The 20,048-nt window shown below is 44.8% G+C and overlaps 1 protein-coding gene across 3 annotated transcripts in view; it reads right to left on the bottom strand.

Moving 5' to 3' along the window:
* DIS3L2 (DIS3 like 3'-5' exoribonuclease 2) overlaps positions 1-20,048 on the bottom strand; it is a 355,877-nt gene that overhangs the window by 85,242 nt on the left and 250,587 nt on the right. For all 3 annotated transcript variants that reach the window (XM_047721343.1, XM_047721346.1, XM_047721345.1), the window contains exons 11-12: positions 17,320-17,432; positions 4,126-4,233 (exon numbers count right to left, since the gene is read on the bottom strand). In XM_047721343.1, coding sequence (XP_047577299.1) covers positions 4,126-4,233; positions 17,320-17,432 — 221 coding nt within the window. The remainder of the gene's footprint in view (positions 1-4,125; positions 4,234-17,319; positions 17,433-20,048) is intronic.

Raw genomic sequence — 20,048 nt, 5'->3', positions numbered from 1 at the left:
GGATTGGGCTTATTATTATTACCTTAATTTAAATAGGTAAATGCTTAAAGTTTTTATTGGTTTTAATTTCTAATAAGGTAAACAGTGGTAATTCACATGAACAGAAGCATTCTGAGGTCATCAAAGACTTTTTTTAGTGTAACAAGGCCTGGGACTAGAAAGTTCTATAACTGGGGCGCCTGGGTGGCTCAGTGGGTTAAAGCCTCCTCCTTCAGCTCAGGTCATGATCCCAGGGTTCTGGGATCGAGCCCCGTATTGGGCTCTCTGCTCGGCAGGAAGCCTGCTTCCTCCTCTCTCTCTGCCTGCCTCTCTGCCTACTTGTGATCTCTCTCTCTCTAATAAATAAATAAAATCTTAAAAAAAAAAAAAAAGAAAGTTCTATAACTGCTGGTCTAAATCGTTTCTCAAGAAATTCAGACACAGAGCTGTTTTAACCATTTCATTTTCTTAAAGACATCTCTCTCAGAGCCTTCTGGCCTGCTACAGTCTGGACTGACTGTCTTCTATACCTCGGTAGGACCAGTGCCCTAAGGGCTTCCTTCACCATCATCTACAGGTGTCAGCCAATTATGGTCCAGGGGTCATATCCAGCCTGCCACCTATTTCTCTTTTTAACTTAAATTCAATCTAAGGAGCATATAGTGTATTATTAGTTTTAGAGGTAGAATCTAGTGATTCATCAGTTGCATAGAACACCCAATGCTCATTCCATCACACGCCCTTCTTAATGCCCATCATGCAGTGACAGCCATCTACTTTTAAGGGAAGTTTCACTGGACCACAGCATGCTCTTTCATTTATGTATTGTCTGCTTTTGCACCACAGCAGCAGAACTGAGTAGTTGTGACAGAGACCGAATGGCCTAAAAGCTTTAAAAAAAAAAAAAAAGGTATTATTTTACAGGAAAAGTTTGTCCTTTTCAGAGAAAATTTCCCAATCTGTGATCTAGGTGATTCTTTCACTGCTTTCTTGGGTTGGTTTATTTGCTCCCGGAATCCCAGGTCTTCCTCCTTCCTGACTTGCTCTTTCATTCTCATAAAGCCCATCTTCTGGTAGCTTCTGAGAAAGGGTATATGAGAGATACATTTTTTTTTTTTTTTGAGGCCTTGCGTGTCTGAAATGTCTTTTCCTACTCACACATTTTATTCAGAACTTATCAGGGTACAGAATTTTAGCACAAAAATCCGTCTTTTGGAAACCAGGAGGCTTTGTTTCAGTTGCCATCTAGCTACTAGGCTTATAATAGAAAAACAGTCTGAAGGTACTCTGAGTCCTGATAATACTGTATGTGACTTTTCTTTTTTCCTTCTTGGAAGCCGAGAGGATCTTTCCCTTGTCCTTGATGCTCTGAAATTTTATGATGCTGTGGCCTGGAGACAATGTGTATCCAAACACGGTGCTGGGGCACTGGGTGCTTTCACTCTGGAAAGTCACATCCTTTGGTAAAGGGACAGTTCCTGAATTTATTTTATTGATCATTTCTTCCCCCTCTATTTTGACTGTTCCCTATTTCTGGAATGTTCACTGAACAGATACTGGCTATCCTGGATTAGTTCTCTAATTTTCTTATCTATTCTCTCTCTTTCTGGGACAGTTCCTCAACTCTGTCTTCCAACCAGAGTCTTGAATCTTCGTTTCTTCTATCATGTTTTAAATTTTCATGAGCTCTTTCTTCTTGCACCAACCCATTTCTTTTGTAAAGTATCTAGAGGTTATGACATCATTTCTTTTTTTTTTTTTAAGATTTTATTTATTTATTTGACAGACAGAGATCACAAGTAGGCAGAGAGGCAGGCAGAGAGAGAGAGAGAGGGAAGCAGGCTCCCCGCTGAGCAGAGAGCCCGATGCGGGGCTCGATCCCAGGACCCCGAGATCACGACCTGAGCCGAAGCCAGGGGCTTAAACCATTTAGCCACCCAGGCGCCCCCATGACATCATTTCTTTAAAAAAATTCTCATGGGCTATAAATGATAGTTTCTTTTCCCCCGTAGAGTCTGTTTTGCCCTAGTTGCTTTTTTCTGTTTGTTTACTTTGGTTTTTTTTATTTCATGGCAGAGGCTCTGGTCTTGGTTGTCTCTCTCTCTCTCTTGTTATCTCTACACCCAATGTGGGGCTTGAACTCATGACCCCAAGATCAAGCGTTGCCCGTTCCACCAACTGAGCCAGCCAGGTGCTCCTTGGTTGTCTCTTCATATGTGAGAGTGAAATACTGAAGTGCTGATTTTTAGTGAAATCCTAAAAAGTGCTGCTTTTGTTGGTGGAGCTTTCTGCCTCTAGGCTTTCCTGCAGGGAGACACAGCTGGGCTGCCGGTGAGGAAGCCCCTGAGGTTCTTATCTCTAAATCTTCATCACACTCAGATTCCTCAAAAAGAAAAAAAAAAAAAGTTTCCTATCTCCTGACTCAAGGGTAAAAGGCTTGACAACCAGAATTCTGGGCTTGGTTGGAAAAGAAAGCTAAGATTTTAAACATTCAGGATGCCAGCATTCACTCGACCTCTCCCAAGGGACCATGGCCATCAGATGTGCTTGGTGTCCTCTAGTTTAGATATCCTTTGCTTTATCCCGTCCATGCTTTATCCCATACATTTCTGGTCTTCTTCCAACTTATGGCAGGGGCAATCTTTCTAAACAAATTTTCAAGCAGTACGGTCAGTTTCCTCTTCACCCACCTCTCCTCTACTTTGTGGAGTTATGTGGTGCCACCGATTTCTGAATTTCTTTAGGGTTCTGCTATGTCAAGTCGGGTTGTTTCTTGGCCTTCTCCATCGTTGGCTCAGGATTCAGCTTTCTCGGGACTGCTAAGTCAGTTACCACTCATCCATCTGCTTCCAGCTTCCAAAATTTTGTTGCTGTTGTCTGCTCTCCCATTCTCTTTGTCCTTGTGGGTTTATGTCTTAAAAAAAAAAAATCTCTTCACTGTTGTTTTAGTGAGGTTTTGGGAGGGAATGAAAGTGAATGTGGGTATTTGATTCTCCATCTTTATTTGGAACGTCTTTATAATTCAATATCTTCTTTTTACTTCCACTTAATATCACAGCATAAACATTTCCTATGCTCCCACGTGGTCTCTGTCACAGCTTTACTAACTGTGTCACATTCCACTGAATGCCACATCTTACTTCATTGTTGCCTTTTTTTTTTTTTTTTTTTGGATGTTTAGGGTTGTTTCTGTTTGTGGGGGAGGAAACTGGTTTTCTTTTTTTTTTTTTTCCTGGAGCTATCTTCCATTTATCTGTCTTACTTTGACCCTATCTTTAGGGAGTGCTTGCTGACATTCCTCTCCTTTCTGTTCTTTTTTTTTTTTTTAAAGATTTTATTTATTTATTTGACAGAGAGAGATCACAAGTAGACGGAGAGGCAGGCAGAGAGAGAGAGAGGGAAGCAGACTCCCTGCTGAGCAGAGAGCCCGATGCGGGACTCGATCCCAAGACCCTGAGATCATGACCTGAGCCGAAGGCAGCGGCTTAACCCACTGAGCCACCAAGGCGCCCCCCTTTCTGTTCTTGATCCACGGTTTCATCACCGCTGGCCTTGATGATTGCATTACCTCGTGTTGATTTAATTCATCTTTTTTTTTTTTTTTTTTAAATTCATCTTCAAACTACTGGGTCACCCGCACAACACTGGAGCACTCACCTTCCTACAATGGCACCTTTCTCGTGACACTTCAGAGGGATGCTAACATTCAGAATTCATCTGTGACTGGCATTTGAGGCTCCTAATAGTTTGATTTCACCCCACCTATCCAAACTCACAACCCTTTCCCCAAATGTCCTCTCAGGATGTTCCCCCTTTCACGGCCAAGCCACATTTGCCTTCATGTCCATATTATCTCCTGCCCTAAGCCTCCCCACTTGACCTTGCTGACAGAATTTCTTCCCTCCCCTGAGAAAAGATAAAAAACAAGTAACTTGTTTCTAATTGCTTAGGGTCAGTCTGGCCTTCTAAGTGGACTGACGGCTCTTCGGGGGCAGGGGGCTCTTTTCTTTTCTCCCCTGTGGCGGCTACAGTGGTCCCTACAGTGCCCTTGTCCTCCCACCAGGGGATTCCAGCTCAGCCCCAGGCACCCCGAGGGTGATTAACAGGGACTCACTGAACGAAATGGTCGCGTGTGTAAGTTGTTACCTTGCCCTCTGGGGTTAGTGTCCAGATCACGGAGAAGGTCAGCTTGTCGGTCATGGGATGGAGGCTGCACAGCTCCTCGCACAGCAGTCTGGGAAGCATGGGGACCACCTGCAAACAGAGAACAGGCCTGTGAGCACTTTCCTGCAATTTTACCATAGGCTTAGGAGCAGCCCCGAGGGCAGAGTTTTGGTGAACACCTTGAGCTTCCGGAACAAGCTCAAGATGGAGGCAGCTTTCCCCCCAAAGACTGCGAAAAGACCAGGCCATCTGGTACTTTTTCCATGAGCCTCTAGAGAAGTGGGAACGTGAACTGGAAAGGTGAGAAGAATTGGTAACAGGGAAAAAGTAGGTACATTATAGCAATGAAAAACAACGACTTTTTACTATATACTAAAACCAAAGCTCTGGAGTTGGATGACTTGTACTTTTGGGTGCAACTGTTCCAGTTGAACTATATACTTAAGAACCCACTGTCTTATATTTAAGTCTTTAATTCGAGCTAATTTGTGTGTGTGGTGTAAGACGGGAGTCCAATTTCATTCTTTGCATGTGGCTGTCAATTTTCTCAATGCCATTTATTGAAGAAACCATCGAAGATTAGTTGACCATATACACATGGAGTTATTTCAAGCTGTGTATTCTGTTCTGTTGGTCTGTGTGTCTGTTTTCATGTTAGTACCATACTGCTTTGATTATTATAGCTTTGTAATGTAGTTTGAAATCAGAAGTGTGGTGCCTCCAGTTTTGTCTTTGGTCTCAAGATAGCTTTAGCTGGTCAGGGCTAACTTTTGCAGTTCTGTATGAATTTTAGGATAGCTTTTTCTATTTTTGTGAAAAATGCTACTGGAATTTTGATAGAGATTACATTGAATCTGGAGCTAATTTTGAGTAGTATGGGCATCTTAACCGCATTAATTCTTGTAATCCAAGATTGGTGTCTATCTTCATACTTATTTGTGCCTTTGTCCATTTCTTTCATCAGTGTCTTATAGTTTTCAGTGTACGGGTCTTTCACCCCCTTGGTTAAATGTATTTCTAAATATTTTATTGTTTGGGGTACTATTACAAGTGGGATTGCTTTCTTAGTTTAAAAATCATCTCACATCTGTTACAATGTCTATTACCAAAAAGATAAGAAATAAAAAGGATGTGGAGAAAAGAGAACACTTGGACATTGTTGGGGGGACTGTAAATCGGTGTAGCCATAAAGGAAAATAGTATAGCAGTCCCTCAAAAAATGAAAAATAGAACTACTGTTTGACCCAGCAATCCCATTTCTGGGTACATATATTCCAAGGAAATGGAATCAGTACTTTGAAGGCATATCTGTGCTCTCATGTTCCCTGTAGCATTACCCATCAGAGCAAGACATGGAAACAACCTACAGATCTGTTGGCAGATGAATGGATAAAAAAAATGTGTATATACACATATATACTATGGAGTATGATCATCCATAAAAAGGAAGGAAATTCTGCCCTTTGTGACAACAGGAATGAATATGGGAGGGCATTACACTAAGTGAAATAAGCCAGACACAGGAACTCAAATGCTGCATGGTATCACTTACATGGCAGTGGCCAGGGGGAGGAAAAATGGGGAGATGGAGGTCAAATGGCACATAGTTTCAGTTATAAGATGAATCAGTCCTGAGAATCTCAGGTACAGCACAGTGACGGCGGCTAACAATGGGGGTTGCACACGTGAAATTTGCTGACAGTAAATCTTAAGCACTCTCACCATGCACAAACAGAAGAGCTAACTGTGTGAGGTGATGGATGTGTTCACTATCTTCCTGTTGGCAGTCATTTCACAATGTACATGTGTCTCAAATCATCACATTGTACACCTGCAATATATACAATTACATTTTGTCAATGATCTGCCAATAAAGTTGGGACAGATAAAAGAACCCAAGGGGCGAATGTAAACTCATGATGGCATTTTACTGTGGTAAAATTACAGCTTCAACACTTTAGTGATTGAAAATATCACAACTGACCAAATTGCTTGTTGGAACATTAACAGGCTACTCCAATAAAATATCACATGTTTCCTAGAGGAACACTGTGTTTTTTTTGTTGTTGTTGTTGTTGTTTTAAAGATCTTATTTATTTGACAGGGAGAAACACAGAGAAAGAGGGAACACAAGCAAGGGGAGTGGGAGAGGGAGAAGCAGGCTTCCCGCCGAGTAGGGAGCCTGATGCGGGGCTCGAACCCAGGACCTTGGGACCATGACCTAAGCCAAAGGCAGACGCTTAATCACTGAGCCACCCAGGCACCCCCATACTGCAGTTTTTTAAACCTAAATTATTTCTTCCCCTTATTGATTTTTCTAGTCCCTAATACACTGATCCAGTGGTATATCTTCTTTCATTAAAAAAAAAAAATTCTCTCCAACTTACTTTCAAATGATGACTTCAAAGCTATCCCAGAATGCTACCTGTTTTCCCTGAAGTTCCTGAGATGAAGACCGTGTTTTATCTCCCTGTGTGTCCTGAAAACACCTCAGACTCACTCTTCCCTTTAAATCTATTCATTCTTCCACTCTTCTTGATTAACAGTATTATCATTCACCCTGTCCCCAAACTAGAAACAGCCACAATAATAGCCCTTTACTCAACACACTGGCTACGGACTCCTCGACTCGCAGTATCCAGTACAGGTAACGCAGCTCACGCTTGACCCTGCCTTAAGTAACTGAGAGGCAGTAGGCAAGAGAGAGAAGTCAGTACTGGTTGAGGTAAAGTTATCCAGTTATTTATCAGCAAAAGCAAAATAAAAGTAAGTGGTTTCTTACTCTGGTGAAGGTACCTGTACCGTTTCAATACAGTAACTAACATTTCACATGGAAAAGTAACTTCTAAAACTCACAGCCCAAACCAATAACAAATAATTAGTAACTGTATGGCATTACTCGGCATTATTCTGAAGGATGTGGGATTTCTTCCTAGCACCTGTGTAAAATCCAATGACCACCTGAAAACTTTGGCTAACAGCTTTTATAACATGACCACTTTTGACATTTTTTTCTTACCATTGCTTTGGGACCATCTGTTCAGATGATAATACATCTTCTTCAACTTATATAATAATGAGTGTTAAAGTATGAGCTATGTATTTAATATTGTCTTGTAAGTATCAAGTGTTTTACAAATAATACGTACGGATTGAATTGTCTCTCCTCCTCCCAAATTTCTTTGTGGGGAGCCCTAACCCTCAATGTCATTGCATTGGAGGCAGGGTCTTTAGGGGGTAATTAGAGTTAAATGAGGTCATAAGGATGGGGCTCTGATCCGAAAGAGAGAGGTAACTCCCCTCTCCCTGTCCTGCACAGACACAGAAAAAAAGGCCATGTGAGGACATGGGAAGAAATTCCTCACGAGGAACTGAAATGGCTGGGACCTTCATCTAGGGCCTCTATCCTCTAGAACTGTGGAAAAAATAAGTATTGTTGTTGATGCTGCCCAGTGTCTAGCATACTCTGTGACAGCCCAAGCTAAGACAGACTAAATCAAATCTGTGGGGTATGCATTCTTGGATTCTTCACTGGGCTGCATTAGCTGATAATTATCCCAATTATATTTTGGTAGTAGGCTACTCACCCTGCATGCTTGTAGCCCAGAACTTCATACCTCTTTACATCTAGCTAGAGTTTCTTCCAAGTGTTCAAGGAACTACCTTATTGTGAGTCACAAAGCTGAGTGTATGGGAATGTAATAGAACTCCTGGCTTCGTGTTTAAGTGTTTGGCAAAAGAAAGTCGCTGCAACTAAATGCAGTGTGGTTTCCTGGACTGAATCCTGAAAGAGGACATTAGTGGAAAAGCTGGTGAAATCCAAATAAGGTATAGATTGTAGTTAATGGTTACGTTCCTATATCAGCTTCTTATTTAAGACAAATGTCCTAAGTGCTGTAAGATGTTAACACTGAGGGAACTGGGTGTAGGGTATTGGGACCTCTTTGTACTGTTTTTGCAACTTTTCTGTTAAGTCTAAAATGATTCCAAAACGAAAGAGCTTATTAAAAAGAAAACCACTGGGGTGCCTGGGTGGCTCAGTGAATTAAGCCTCCGCCTTTGGCCTAGGTCATGATCTCAGGGTCTTGGGATCGAGCCCCGCATCGGGCTCTCTGCTCAACAGGGAGCCTGCTTCCCTCTCTCTCTCTCTCTGCTTGCCTCTCTGCCTACTTGTGATCTCTCTGTCAAATGAATAAATTAACATCTTTAAAAAAAAAAAAAAGAAAACACTGCTTTCACGAGTTGATCTTGTAAGTTATGCATTTAAATATGAAAGAAATTTAAGCTAATGAAATACAACCTGATCTGTTCTTATATACTAGAGTTTGGGGTTAGGATTTTATTTGCCAAAAGGCCTTTACCACTAAAAAAAGGTCTAAAGACCAGCAACCAATAGAGTGAGGTCCATACTCTTCAGCCGCACCATGCGAGAAAAGGAGCAAAGGACCGGGAGCCAGACGGACTTGAGATGGACTTGTGGCCCATCACTTCCTGTACAACTTGGGCAAGCTAGTGTGATTCTGAGCCTCAGTTTTCATGCCGGCAAAACAATACAGAAGATACTCAATACAAGTGAGCTGGCTGGCTGTCCACGGTCTCCCCGGTCCCTGGGTCACCAGGCTTGGCCTTCCCCTTCAGCAGGGCTGCTCATGGCACACCTCTCGCTTGCCAGGCCTGCTCACTGCTCTCGCTCTTGCCAAGATCATTCTTTCTCTGAGACATCTTTCTGGATGTTTTGTATCCGGCCGACTTCTGTACATCCTTGAAGATTTGGCCCCATTATCCCTCAAAGGATTATCCAGATTCCCCCAGGGGAGGATGTACTCTGTTCTGAATCCTTTTCTCACCCACCTTTGTTCTTTCAAAAAGGATGGGAGGCGGTCCTAAACAGTCTGTCACTTACTCTACCCTCCCAGCTCTTCCGAGAGGCTTCTATAGCTCTTAACCCAGCGTGATCGCCTCCTTCTGTGCCCCTCCCCTCCACTACACCATATAGAATCCTCAGGAATGAGGACAAGCTCCTGTTCCTGTCTCTCCATCTAGCACCTGACATGCAGCAGGCACTCTGTTTGCAAATGACTGACTTTTGCCCAGGAAATGAATCACTTTCTCTTTCTGTGTTTACCATTTATTACACATAAAACATTTTATGAAATACATGGTGGGCTTCTATTTAAACAACTTTACATAAGAATTCCTAGGCAACTAGTATTTTAAGTGTAAGATGAACTGTTCTGACTATTCTTTCCTAAAAACTCCCGGCACACTCAGGGGCTGCTCAGGTCACAAGCACGGCTTGGTACCTTGTATCTTCTACAGAGGGTAACATTTTAATACCCAGATGCCCAAGAACCTACGTGCTTATGAAGAAGCTAAGCATTAAAACATTTTCAGGTAGGATAGTTCTCTTTAAGTTTTAAAGGATATTCCTTTGAGTAACTTTCACCAGATCTTGGGGCAGAATTCAGATGGTATTCAGAGAAAACAGCCTTTATGTCCATATAGTTTTAGAAACAGAGGTTATTCCTCTTTCAAAGGTGAAGGACTGAAGGTGTTAAAATCACGTCTATGATGTGGACGTCACAGCCTCTCATCAGCCAGGCCTGCTTTCTGCCGGGATCCCTGGGAAGGTGCTCCACAGCCCGTGGCATGTGTCAAGACCACAGTATGGCCGGGATCCCCACGGGAGGCAGGCTGGACAGACAGGCGGCTACTTCCTCAGATACAAGTCCTGTGACTCCGGGGGATGGGAGGCCCATAGCCTGTGTCATCTATACATGCTCGGGAGCTATGTGACCTCTGCCACCGCACCTGGGAACACTCAGAGGCCGGGGGGCTGAGTGCAGTACACAACAAAGAAGTGGAAAAGAGAAGACGGGTCTCTCTGGGGTTGAGACACTGCCGGCTGTCATCAGCGTCATGAGACCACTGAGGCATCCTCTGACCCCTGGATGGTGGCCCTCATTAGCTTCACTCCAAGGTTACAGAGCCCATGGATGAGTCTCTCGAAGTTCTTGAACTCCCCTACTGTCTCTGTCCCAACCTTATGGCCCCACTGTCAGTCTCACGATGTGCCTTTCCTTTATTTACAACTGGCAGCTGAGCGGTGGCAGTCGGTCACTGGACCAGGTCACTAAACCGGTCAGCTACTACCTCAGTGGAGGCTGGCAGTCCTTTCCCTTGTCTGTGGCTGGTTCTTTCCTCTAGGCCCCTTGACTCCATGCCAAGACTCTCTTAACCTCTTCAAACCTCCTACCCAGCTGCCTTCCCCCACCCAGGCTCTTAGCAGAGAACTTCAACTCATCTCCACAAAGGAAAGAGAGAACATTGGACTCAACCCCTCCCAAGCCTCCCTCCAGCCCCTTTCTCCCAACACTGCTCCTCAGTTAGGCAAGAGCACCTCAGTCCCCTGAGAGCTCAAGTGTCCTCCCTGTGCAAAGCCTGGCCTCCCGTCTGAGCTTTGATCCAATCCCTCCCTACCACAGCTCTTCTCAATTAGCTATGTGTTCTTCTGCACTGTCCTTCCCAGAGACCATAAATACAGGGTCAGTCTCCCATTCCTAGAATCAGAAACAATACTCCCTTCTCCCAATCTGGAGGTCTCCCTTCACGTCACTAAGGTTCTCAAAATAGTTCATGCTTCCTATTTTCATTCACACTTTCCTTTTACTTTCCAATTCAATAGACATTTTAATTTTTATTTATTTATTTTTATCTATTTATTAAAAAAACTTTTTTTTAAGATTTATTTATTTGACAGACAGAGATCACAAGCAGGCAGAGAGGCAGGCAGAAAGAGGAAGGGAAGCAGGCTCCCCGCCAAGCAGAGAGCCCGAGCAGTACTCGATCCCAGGACCCTGAGATCATGACCTGAGCCGAAGGCAGAGGCTTTAACCCACTGAGCCACCCAGGCGCCCCTATCTATTTATTTTTAAAGCTATCTCTATACCCAACATGGGGCTCAAACTTACAACCCTGAGATCAAGAGACACACTCTACCAATTGAGCCAGCTGGGTGCCCCTCAAAATGACCTTTTTAAATTACAAAAATTACATGTTTGTGGTAGAAATTTTAGGTGATAACGAACCAAAACATGAGAATGTAAAAACTGAGAGGCCCCATGCTTTAGAAGAAACAATGTTAACATGTTGGTACAGAACCTTTGTCTTCTTTCTGTGCACTCATAAGTGACCATTCCTCGAGTAAAACATTACAGGTTGTGCGCATGCGTACTTTTTGAACACAGAGCTAGTGGACACTCTCAGACTCCCACTGCATTGGTCCTTACTGGACCCTTTCCTCAGCTGGCTCCTTAAACTGGTGCTCTCACCCTCTGCCCTCCACTCCCCTTTCTTATCCCTGCACGTGCTCCTCGGGTCCCTCCCTCACTCCTGGGGTTACACTCCCACTGATCCACGAGTCCCGTACATACTGCATTTCCAGCCCTGCCTCTCCTTATAACTCCAGATCTCTTTATTACCTGCCCCCACCCCCGGCACTCCCGGACACCTTATTTTGGACGTCCCCTGCATACTTGGCGTGTATAACACAAAGTTCAGCATTTTCTTCCCTGTACCTGTTGCTATGGTGTATTTCTTATCTCCGTTAAGAGCAGCACCCTGTTACCAGTTAAACAAGCAAGCAAACAACAACCACACACACACACACTCACTCACACACACCCCTCCTATAGAACACAACTGGGTATTACTTTGTGATTTCTCCACTCTCCTCCCTCTGCTATACCCAGTCAGTTTCTAGGTTCTTCTGTAGGTTTTACAACTAAATCTCTCAAATGAGTCTTCTTTCCTCTCCACCTTCAAGTATGGATATACTCGTCTCTCTTGGGTTACATGCTAATAGTCTCCTAAACCAGCAGCAGAGTTCTGGAGCAGAAATTTTTCTGGGTCAGATTTCCTTATTATTCTCCAGACTTCTGCATCTTCTTACTCTATTCCACTCAATGATAATTTGCAATCCCATTTACAGTAGGACACACGGCCTTTATCTTTCCAATAGCTGATGAACTGAATTCGGCAATGTCAGGTTTTTGCTTGTCCTGCTAATGAGGGAGGGTCCAAATACCTTCAATGGGGTGGAGAGGTCTCCAGCAGAGTCTGGACCCTCCATGATCAGCAGCCAAGGGTCAACAGTGGCCAAGAGCTCTCAATGAGAGGTTGGCAGAGGGCCTCCAGACCCTATCTCCAAGGGAAAAGCAAAGACAACAGGGGAAAGACAACTTGCCCTGTTTGCCTAGTCTGAGTCTCTATTGTGTGATATGGATTCCTATACAGGGAGGGGATACAGTTGGGGGGTCCTTTTTTGGGATGTCCATTTTTTTTTTTTAAGATTTTATTTATTTGACAGAGAGATCACAAGTAGACAGAGAGGCAGAGAGGCGGGGGGAAACGGGCCCCCCACTGAGCAGAGAGCCTGATGCGGGGTTCGATCCCAGGACTCTGAGATCATGACCTGAGCCAAAGGCAGAGGCCCAACCCACTGAGCCACCCAGGCACCCCACTGGGATGTCCATTTTATCACCAGGCTGAAGACACCCATGGCTCTAGTTCTCCTGGGGGTCCAGCTGGACACTGGCATGTTGATAAACTCTCCTAAAATTCAGTGAGCAAAAATCCCTGTGTATTTTGGGGTGGTTATTCAAAGGCTCAAGGGGTCAGGGCTGAGGGAAAGGGGCCTGGTACTGATAACACTTTTCCTCCCTCTGGCCTCACTGTTCTTCAACCATATGGTTGCTAAGGTGATTTTTCTACTTGAGACAAAGGAGACCCTGTCCATTCCCTGCTTGTCCTCAAGACGAAGTCCACACTCCTTAGCTTGCCACTCTAGGCCTCTCTTTGTAACTTCATCTTTTGGCTTCTCCTGCAATTTAGACCCCAGCCATTCCAAACTACATGCCATTTCTTGAATGTTCCATGCTTTTTTGAGCCACTGCCTAGAATGCCCTCTTCGCTCACATGTCCACCTAGAAATTTTTGACTCAAAACTGGAAACACTGCTCAAAAATCCACTGCTCTGTGAAGCCATCTTGGCTCTTGTGGAAGCTCCTCTCCTACCACCAACCCAGGGAGATGCAACTTCTCTCTCCTCTCGAATACTCCCTCACCTTGGGAGGACTTCTGTAACTGCAGGTGGCCCCATGCACTGTGTGAGTTACGTGCCCACCTGCTCTGACTTCCCCGGGGCAAGATCAGCATCTCTCCCATCTTTACACACCTGCCACCTGGCACACAGCTGGTCCTCGACAAAGAGGAGCCAGATGAAGACGGATGGCCCTGCAGGCAGCAGGAAAAGAAAGGAAAGGGGCTTAAAGGGAGCTTCAACTCCTTAAGCATGTTTCGGGCCAGCATCAAAGTTGGGTCAGGGCACAGCTTAAAAGCTGGTCATGGAAAAAAGGGACGTGGTGACAGGACACCGACTTTCTAAGCATTCTGGACCAGGGCTTGGGAGAGCTGAGAGAAACTGATCATTTAGGTAAATATGCCACTGCCCAAGGCAGCTGGGTGGGGGTACCAACAAGACTACAAAATCTTGTATTAGCCTCAGAGAGCAGAAACATCTGCTAAAGCCACAGCGGGCAGGCTGGCCAAGTTCAGCAACGGGTTAGCCAGGACAGCCCTGTGACCAACGGAAAGGGCCACAGAGGGGGAAGAATCAATCATCCGTGCAAAGAGGATAGGGGGGACTAGCAGCAACAGGGGGGGTTCCAAAGCTCAGGGGAGCCAGATGTCAGCGACCCAGCCAGAAGTGGCAGCAGGCCCCTCCTCTGACCCTTCCAGCCCAGGCCTTTGCTGCCTCGCAAACTCCCTCACGCCTTCGGAGCCCATTGGCTGTCAGAGCCTGAGAACTTAGGGAGTTTTTCTCCTTTTCTCTGAGGACTTCAAGGTTTTAACAGTAAGGTTCAGCTAGCTCCCCACTCGCACACTGAAACAGCTTGAAAGGAAAGAGATAATTCACTTGCCAGCCAACATCTCTGTTGAAAGAGTTTTCTTTTTCATATCAACACTTCCATGAATTCCGAATGGGATCAACTCTTTGCTACACAGCTGGACGTTAACAAAACATCAACACTCTGACAACCTGCTGGGGTCAGAAAGGAACATCTTAAAACTCTCTGGACTCCACATTAAGACAGGCTTCCAATCCCAATCTTTGATCTCTATTATAAAGCAGTACCAATAAAATATCGTAGAGATTTATGGGCGAACTTTCATTTGAGCTGTTTCACACCTAAAATAACACGGGCACTGGGGCCAATAGGCAGACAATTTAGCTTCAGGTTTCAACTGTTTAGGGTTTCTTTGACTTTTAAAACTTAACTCACTTATTTTTAAAAATTACTTTACATTTCACAGTTTCATTGTGTTTCCCTCTCGGGGAAGACAGGAGATGTTTAACTGGGTAGATCTCATGTCCTTCTGAGAAGGACAGGCCTAAACTCAGGTAGACGCTTGTCCCCTTAATGAACAGATGCCTGATTTCTGTCAAAAAGAAAGAGTGTGTCCTTTTCATGGGACTTAAATGGACACTATTTCAATTTATCTTTTCTCCTGAGTATACTCTATGGTTAATGAAAATAACCAAATACTTATTACTGGGAGTAAAATCCCAAAAAAGAATTCCATTTTAAAGACAGTAAAATGAAATTTGGACCTAGTATCAGTTTTATTGTATAGTCCTGATCTGTGGGATAACTCCCCAAATCAAGCTTAGACTGTAAATCTGGTATCAGCTACTTATAAGCCAGTACCCCTGAATGAAAACAAATTGGTGCCACATTCCTTCTAAGGTGGGAAACCAACTGGCTCCCCACCCCCAACGCACACATCCCTCCTTCCATCTGATAAAGCTAGGAGAGATGATTCTGCCAAATGAGAAAGCAGAGAATCTGGAGGAAGAGGTAAGTAGCTCATCCAGCTTTTAAGAAGACCTTTATAGGCAAAGTAAAGTGAAAACAGCAGAAAAGTTCCTGGACACAGTCCTTTTTACAAAAATGAGTAGGAAGAAAGGACAGAGCAGTGGTTCAAAGGAACCAGAATGCATAGCTGCTGCTGTCCAAGGTTGTGGGCTGGTGCCACTCGCTCCTGCCAAAATGGGGGCCGAGCCGGGCAGCAGGAGCCCGCAGTCACTCGGGGGCACGGGCCCTTCCTCCATCCAGCTCCACACTTTCAGAGCTCAGGAGCAGAGCCCCAACTCTGCAGCCCTGAGAAGTCCTAGAACTGTGACAATCACGAACACAAAGTAGAGGAAAGAAAATGTGCTTTGTTATTTAACCCCATTTTATTTTTCTATTTTCTGATTTTGAAACATAATTCCTGATTATAAAAGGAGAATGCAAGAGCTAGGTAAGAGAAAATCACCTGCTTAGAAGAAACTCTAATTGTGTCCAAAACTCTTAAATATGTGAATCTGAAGAACAGAGTTATTAAACTTTTCTATGTGGGGAGAGCAACTCACGTTTATTCACTTTCTGTGGTCTTAAAAGTCTTAGAGATTGTCACTTCTGTTTTTCTTTCCATCATAACATCATAGTTTGGTGGATAGAGGGGATTCTGGAGTCTGATCTCCCTTCCCTCAAAGGCCTTGGGCCAGACAAAGGCCAGAGTTGGTCAACTCCATTTTGGGGCAGGAGGTATGGATGGGATATCGTCAACCTGAGGTTATATTAAGTGTAAACAATGTACGAATGTCAGAGCTCTGTTCTTGGGAGAGCCAAGCTATGAGTGAGAGGCTTGGCTTTGGAGTGGTTCCTTTGTCTGCATAGGCCGGGGACCTATACCTTTTTTTTTTTTTTTTTTTAATTTGACAGAGATCACAAGTAGGCAGAGAGACAGGCAGAGAGAGGGAGAAGGAGGTTCCCTGCCTAGCAGAGAGCCCGATGCAGGGCTCGATCCCAGGACCCTGGGATCATGACCTGAGCCGAAGGCAGAGGCTTTAACCCACTGAGCCACCCAGGCGCCCCAGACCTATACTTTTATAAAAGGAGCCCGAGTGGAGGGAAAGTCATTGCCCAAAAAGCTTTCAAAATGAAAACATTTTTATTTAAGTATAAAACACACACATACCAGTGCACAAGTCATAAAGGAAAAGTCTGTTCCCTTTCACTAAGTGAAAGCTCAGGTAATCAGGACCCAGATGCAGAATCGCGGGCAATCCCCCCGCACTTGGGCTCTCTAGTCCTACCATGTGAATCCATAGAACTCACTTGTTCACGCTACCTTCGATGGGTAGGGAATAGTGCCTGTTTTTTTGGGTGGGATCATACTGGTATTTTAATTTACATTTCCCTGATAATGTAGGATGTGGACCATCTTCTCACATGCATATTTGTCATCTGTAGATCTTCTCTGATGGAATCCTTTCTTGTCTCTGAGAAAGGGCAAGGCAGGAGCTGATTCCAGCAGGGGTGGAAACGTTTTCTCAAAAGGCATTTCGGGGGCGCCTAGGTGGCTCAGTGAGTTAAGCCTCTGCCTTCAGCTCAAGTCATAATCTTGGGGTCCTGGGTTCGAGCCCTGCATTGGGCTCCCTGCTCGGCGGGGAGCCTGCTTCCCCCCGCCCCGGCCTCCCCTGCCTGCCTCTCTGCCTACTTGTGATCTCTCTCTCTCTGTCAAATAAATAAAATATTTTTTAAAAAAAAGGCATTTCATCCCATTCTGTTGTAGTGCGACAATGCCACAGACATTAAAATGCCACAGTATAGCACGTGGCTGTATTGCAAAAATACATCATAAAAACTGTGGCTGGCTGGCATGGGCTGAGTCGGCTGAGCCCGGCTTCGGAACAATATTTTGAAGGCAGTTACTGTTCCTCATTTCTTTCTGAACACGAGCACCTGTCTGACTTACTCAGATGGCAGGGCCAGTCTGAAACCTGAGATGGGTCCCCGTGTCTTGCCATGATATGGTTCCTCTTGAATATATAAGGAAAACATGCAACCACCAAGGGCCAACACTTGCTGAAGCTCACGTTATAGGGAGAAAAACCCTGCTTTTTAAAGATCTCATTAGATGTGAGAAAAGATGTTCAGACAAGGTTGTTATTCCTCATGACTTTTTTTTTTTTTTTTTTTTTTGGTAAGAAAAGAGAAACAATGGAAGCAATGGAAGCAGACCAAACAGGCTGTCCTTCAATTCCAGAAACTGGAGATGGATACTTACCTTCTGAACCAAATAGACACTTGTAGCTCTCTCAGCAGCCACTTTATCCAGGGGGGATCCCTCGGGAACAAAGTAACTGACGTCTGCGATATGAACCCCCACTTCAAAGTTGCCTGTAAATGCAGAAGGAGGCTGATCAGTGTGGTGTGGAAAGCAAGGTCATCCCTCCCAGGAATCCCTCCTGGGACTGTGTGGCACTGTTGGGAGGCCACGGGCCTCAAAGCGCAGGTCACCATCTCCAGTCTTCCTGAGGATTCACATGGTTACTTTCCTTACTGTATCCTAGCAGACGGTGAGATTTTTATCCTCAAGACACAACATTAACCATCTTCGCAAGATGTTTCCCGCTTCTAAAGGCCTCTTGTGTTTGTAAACATCAGTGGACTTGCCAAAGCAGGCTCATTCTGGCTGGCAAAGGGGCCCTTTCAGAGCACTAGAAAGGAGTGAGTTCCTGAATCCTGCAGACTCTGCCTCTAAGGACTCTGTCCTTTCTGTCCATTCTGAGCACAGTCTTTTATGTCGAGCCCTGCGCCTGGCCTTCCTACCTTGATTCTGCCTCTTCTTACCTAGCCCTGGAATCTTCTCAGTCAGGGATCTGGTGATGCCACTCCCGAGCCTTTAAGCCATGTCCTTGCTTGGTCTCCCCACAACCTGCCTAGCCAGCCTTCAGCGCTCCCCACACCCCCCACATGTCTGCATGCAGCCATCATGGGAAACCTCCTTCCGCTCCCAGAACACAGCTTACCTCATCCCACTGACATATTTGCTTGGCTCATGGTTTTTTTCTTATGTTTGGGATCATCGCAATGGGACCTGCCTATCAAAATCCTTCTTACCATACAAGGATCAGTTTAAAGAGAATCTGGGAATAAGAAGGGATTCTCTGCCCTCTGTTTCTTCTACCTCCACAGTCAAAGCACCTAATCCATGAATGAAGATGATTACCATGGTCTTTTCCTCAGTGTACTCATCTCTGCCAGATATCACAATGTATCTTTATTGGCTTACAAATTTACTGTCTGCCTCTCTTCCTACAATGTAAGCTCCAGCAAGGCAGAACCTTCTGTGTAAAGTTCACTGGTCTAGGCCCAGTACCTAGAAGAATGTCTGACAAATGGCAGGCATTCAAGAAATACCTGTTGAGTGAATGAATTAACAATAGGCTTGTCTGCCTATTGTCTTTTCCTGTCTGGTAGAAGACCTACTTTTTCCCCTTATAGAATTGCCCTGTCCTTTTCTGGTGGAGCGGGCCCTGCCCACCAGTTCTGCCAGAGAGATGGGCAGACGACGTAGGCTGGTGGAATTACACTTAAAGTGGGGTTGAGGGGATGGTTAAGTTATAAATTTAGATTTATTCTTGAACATCCCACAAACCAGATCTCAAATACAGCATTCGTGATTACACACAAATGCACCCACACACATACATATATATATGAGAATGGACAGAGCGGACAGAATACAAAAAAGAGTTCACATGTAAAGTAGGGGTACAGTGTAACGAGCACGTCATGGGCAGACAGGCACACTGACGACACCAACACAAAGGTGAATTTGCTCAACTTTAAATATATGCTTGGGTGCTTGGATGGTTCAGCTGACTGAGCATCTAAATCTTGGTTTCAGCTTGGGTTATGGTCTCATCGTGAGATGGAGCCCCGCATTGGGCTCCACACTGAGCACGGAGTCGGCTTCAGATTCTTTCTCTCCCTCTCTCTCCCTCTTCCTCCCCCACTCCTCTGCTCTTTCCCCCACTCATGTGCATGCACTCTCCCTCTCTAAAATAACTAAATAAAATCTTTGAATATATGCTTGATGTAATTCCACCATACCCTATCCTTGTTCATAGTAACTTCAGGGAAAGGGATCTCTGCTGGGACCCTGGACAGTAAGGACCACCATAAGCCTGGAGCTGCCAGGGAAACATCTTTGTCACACGATCATGCCAATATGGAAAATAACAGGTCTAGGCAATAAGGGGAGAATCATGATAGCCTCATTTGAACTCCAGGATCCAGCTGAACTTGAAACCAGTCTACCTATGGACTTGGCAGTTCACGAATCAATCAGTTCCCTTTCAGTTACGACTCCCAGGAAGAGTCCTGACTGATACCCAAGTTGACTCAGAAGAGCTTCCGAGCACATCACATCTGTTTTGCTCCTGGCTGCCTAGATGATCAGTCTGAAAGTATCACACGTTGTATCTGCGAATTTCGTAGCCATTTATTATCCTTCTATTCCTTAATCTCTGGGGGGACCCTTCTTCCTTCTGTTTTTTTAAAAATGGAAAACAGTTTAAGCATGGGGTAAAATAAGGGGTTCGGGGACAGAACGGAATTTAAGATTCCCTATTCCTCATCTCTAGGGACTACCCTCCCTACAGGGCAATCACTGTTTTTTTTTCTGCCTAGTCCTGTAACATGAATGCATTGGGGAAAACCAAAGTCCGTGTCTAAGAGATCTCAGCGGCTGTGGGATAATATGATAGACTCACTTCCCACAGACGAGAGGGGCGTTGGGAAAGCAGAGAGAGACCGGTGTGGCTCAGAGTTCAGCCGCCTCACTCTGAGAGCCACACAGCTGTTGGGTCACTGGGAGCAGGGACACCTGCCCTGCGATGATCGAGGAACTCAACCCTAAGAGGAAGGGGCCAAGAATCTCAGACGGCTCAGCTTCCAATTTTGATATTACAAGTATCTAAAACCAACACTTGGGGAAGGTAAAATAAA

This window comes from Lutra lutra, chromosome 3, assembly GCF_902655055.1.
Source record: "Lutra lutra chromosome 3, mLutLut1.2, whole genome shotgun sequence".
Classification (NCBI taxonomy): domain Eukaryota; kingdom Metazoa; phylum Chordata; class Mammalia; order Carnivora; family Mustelidae; genus Lutra; species Lutra lutra.
Note: the sequence above shows the minus strand (reverse complement) of the source record. Positions and strands in the feature narration are given on the sequence as shown.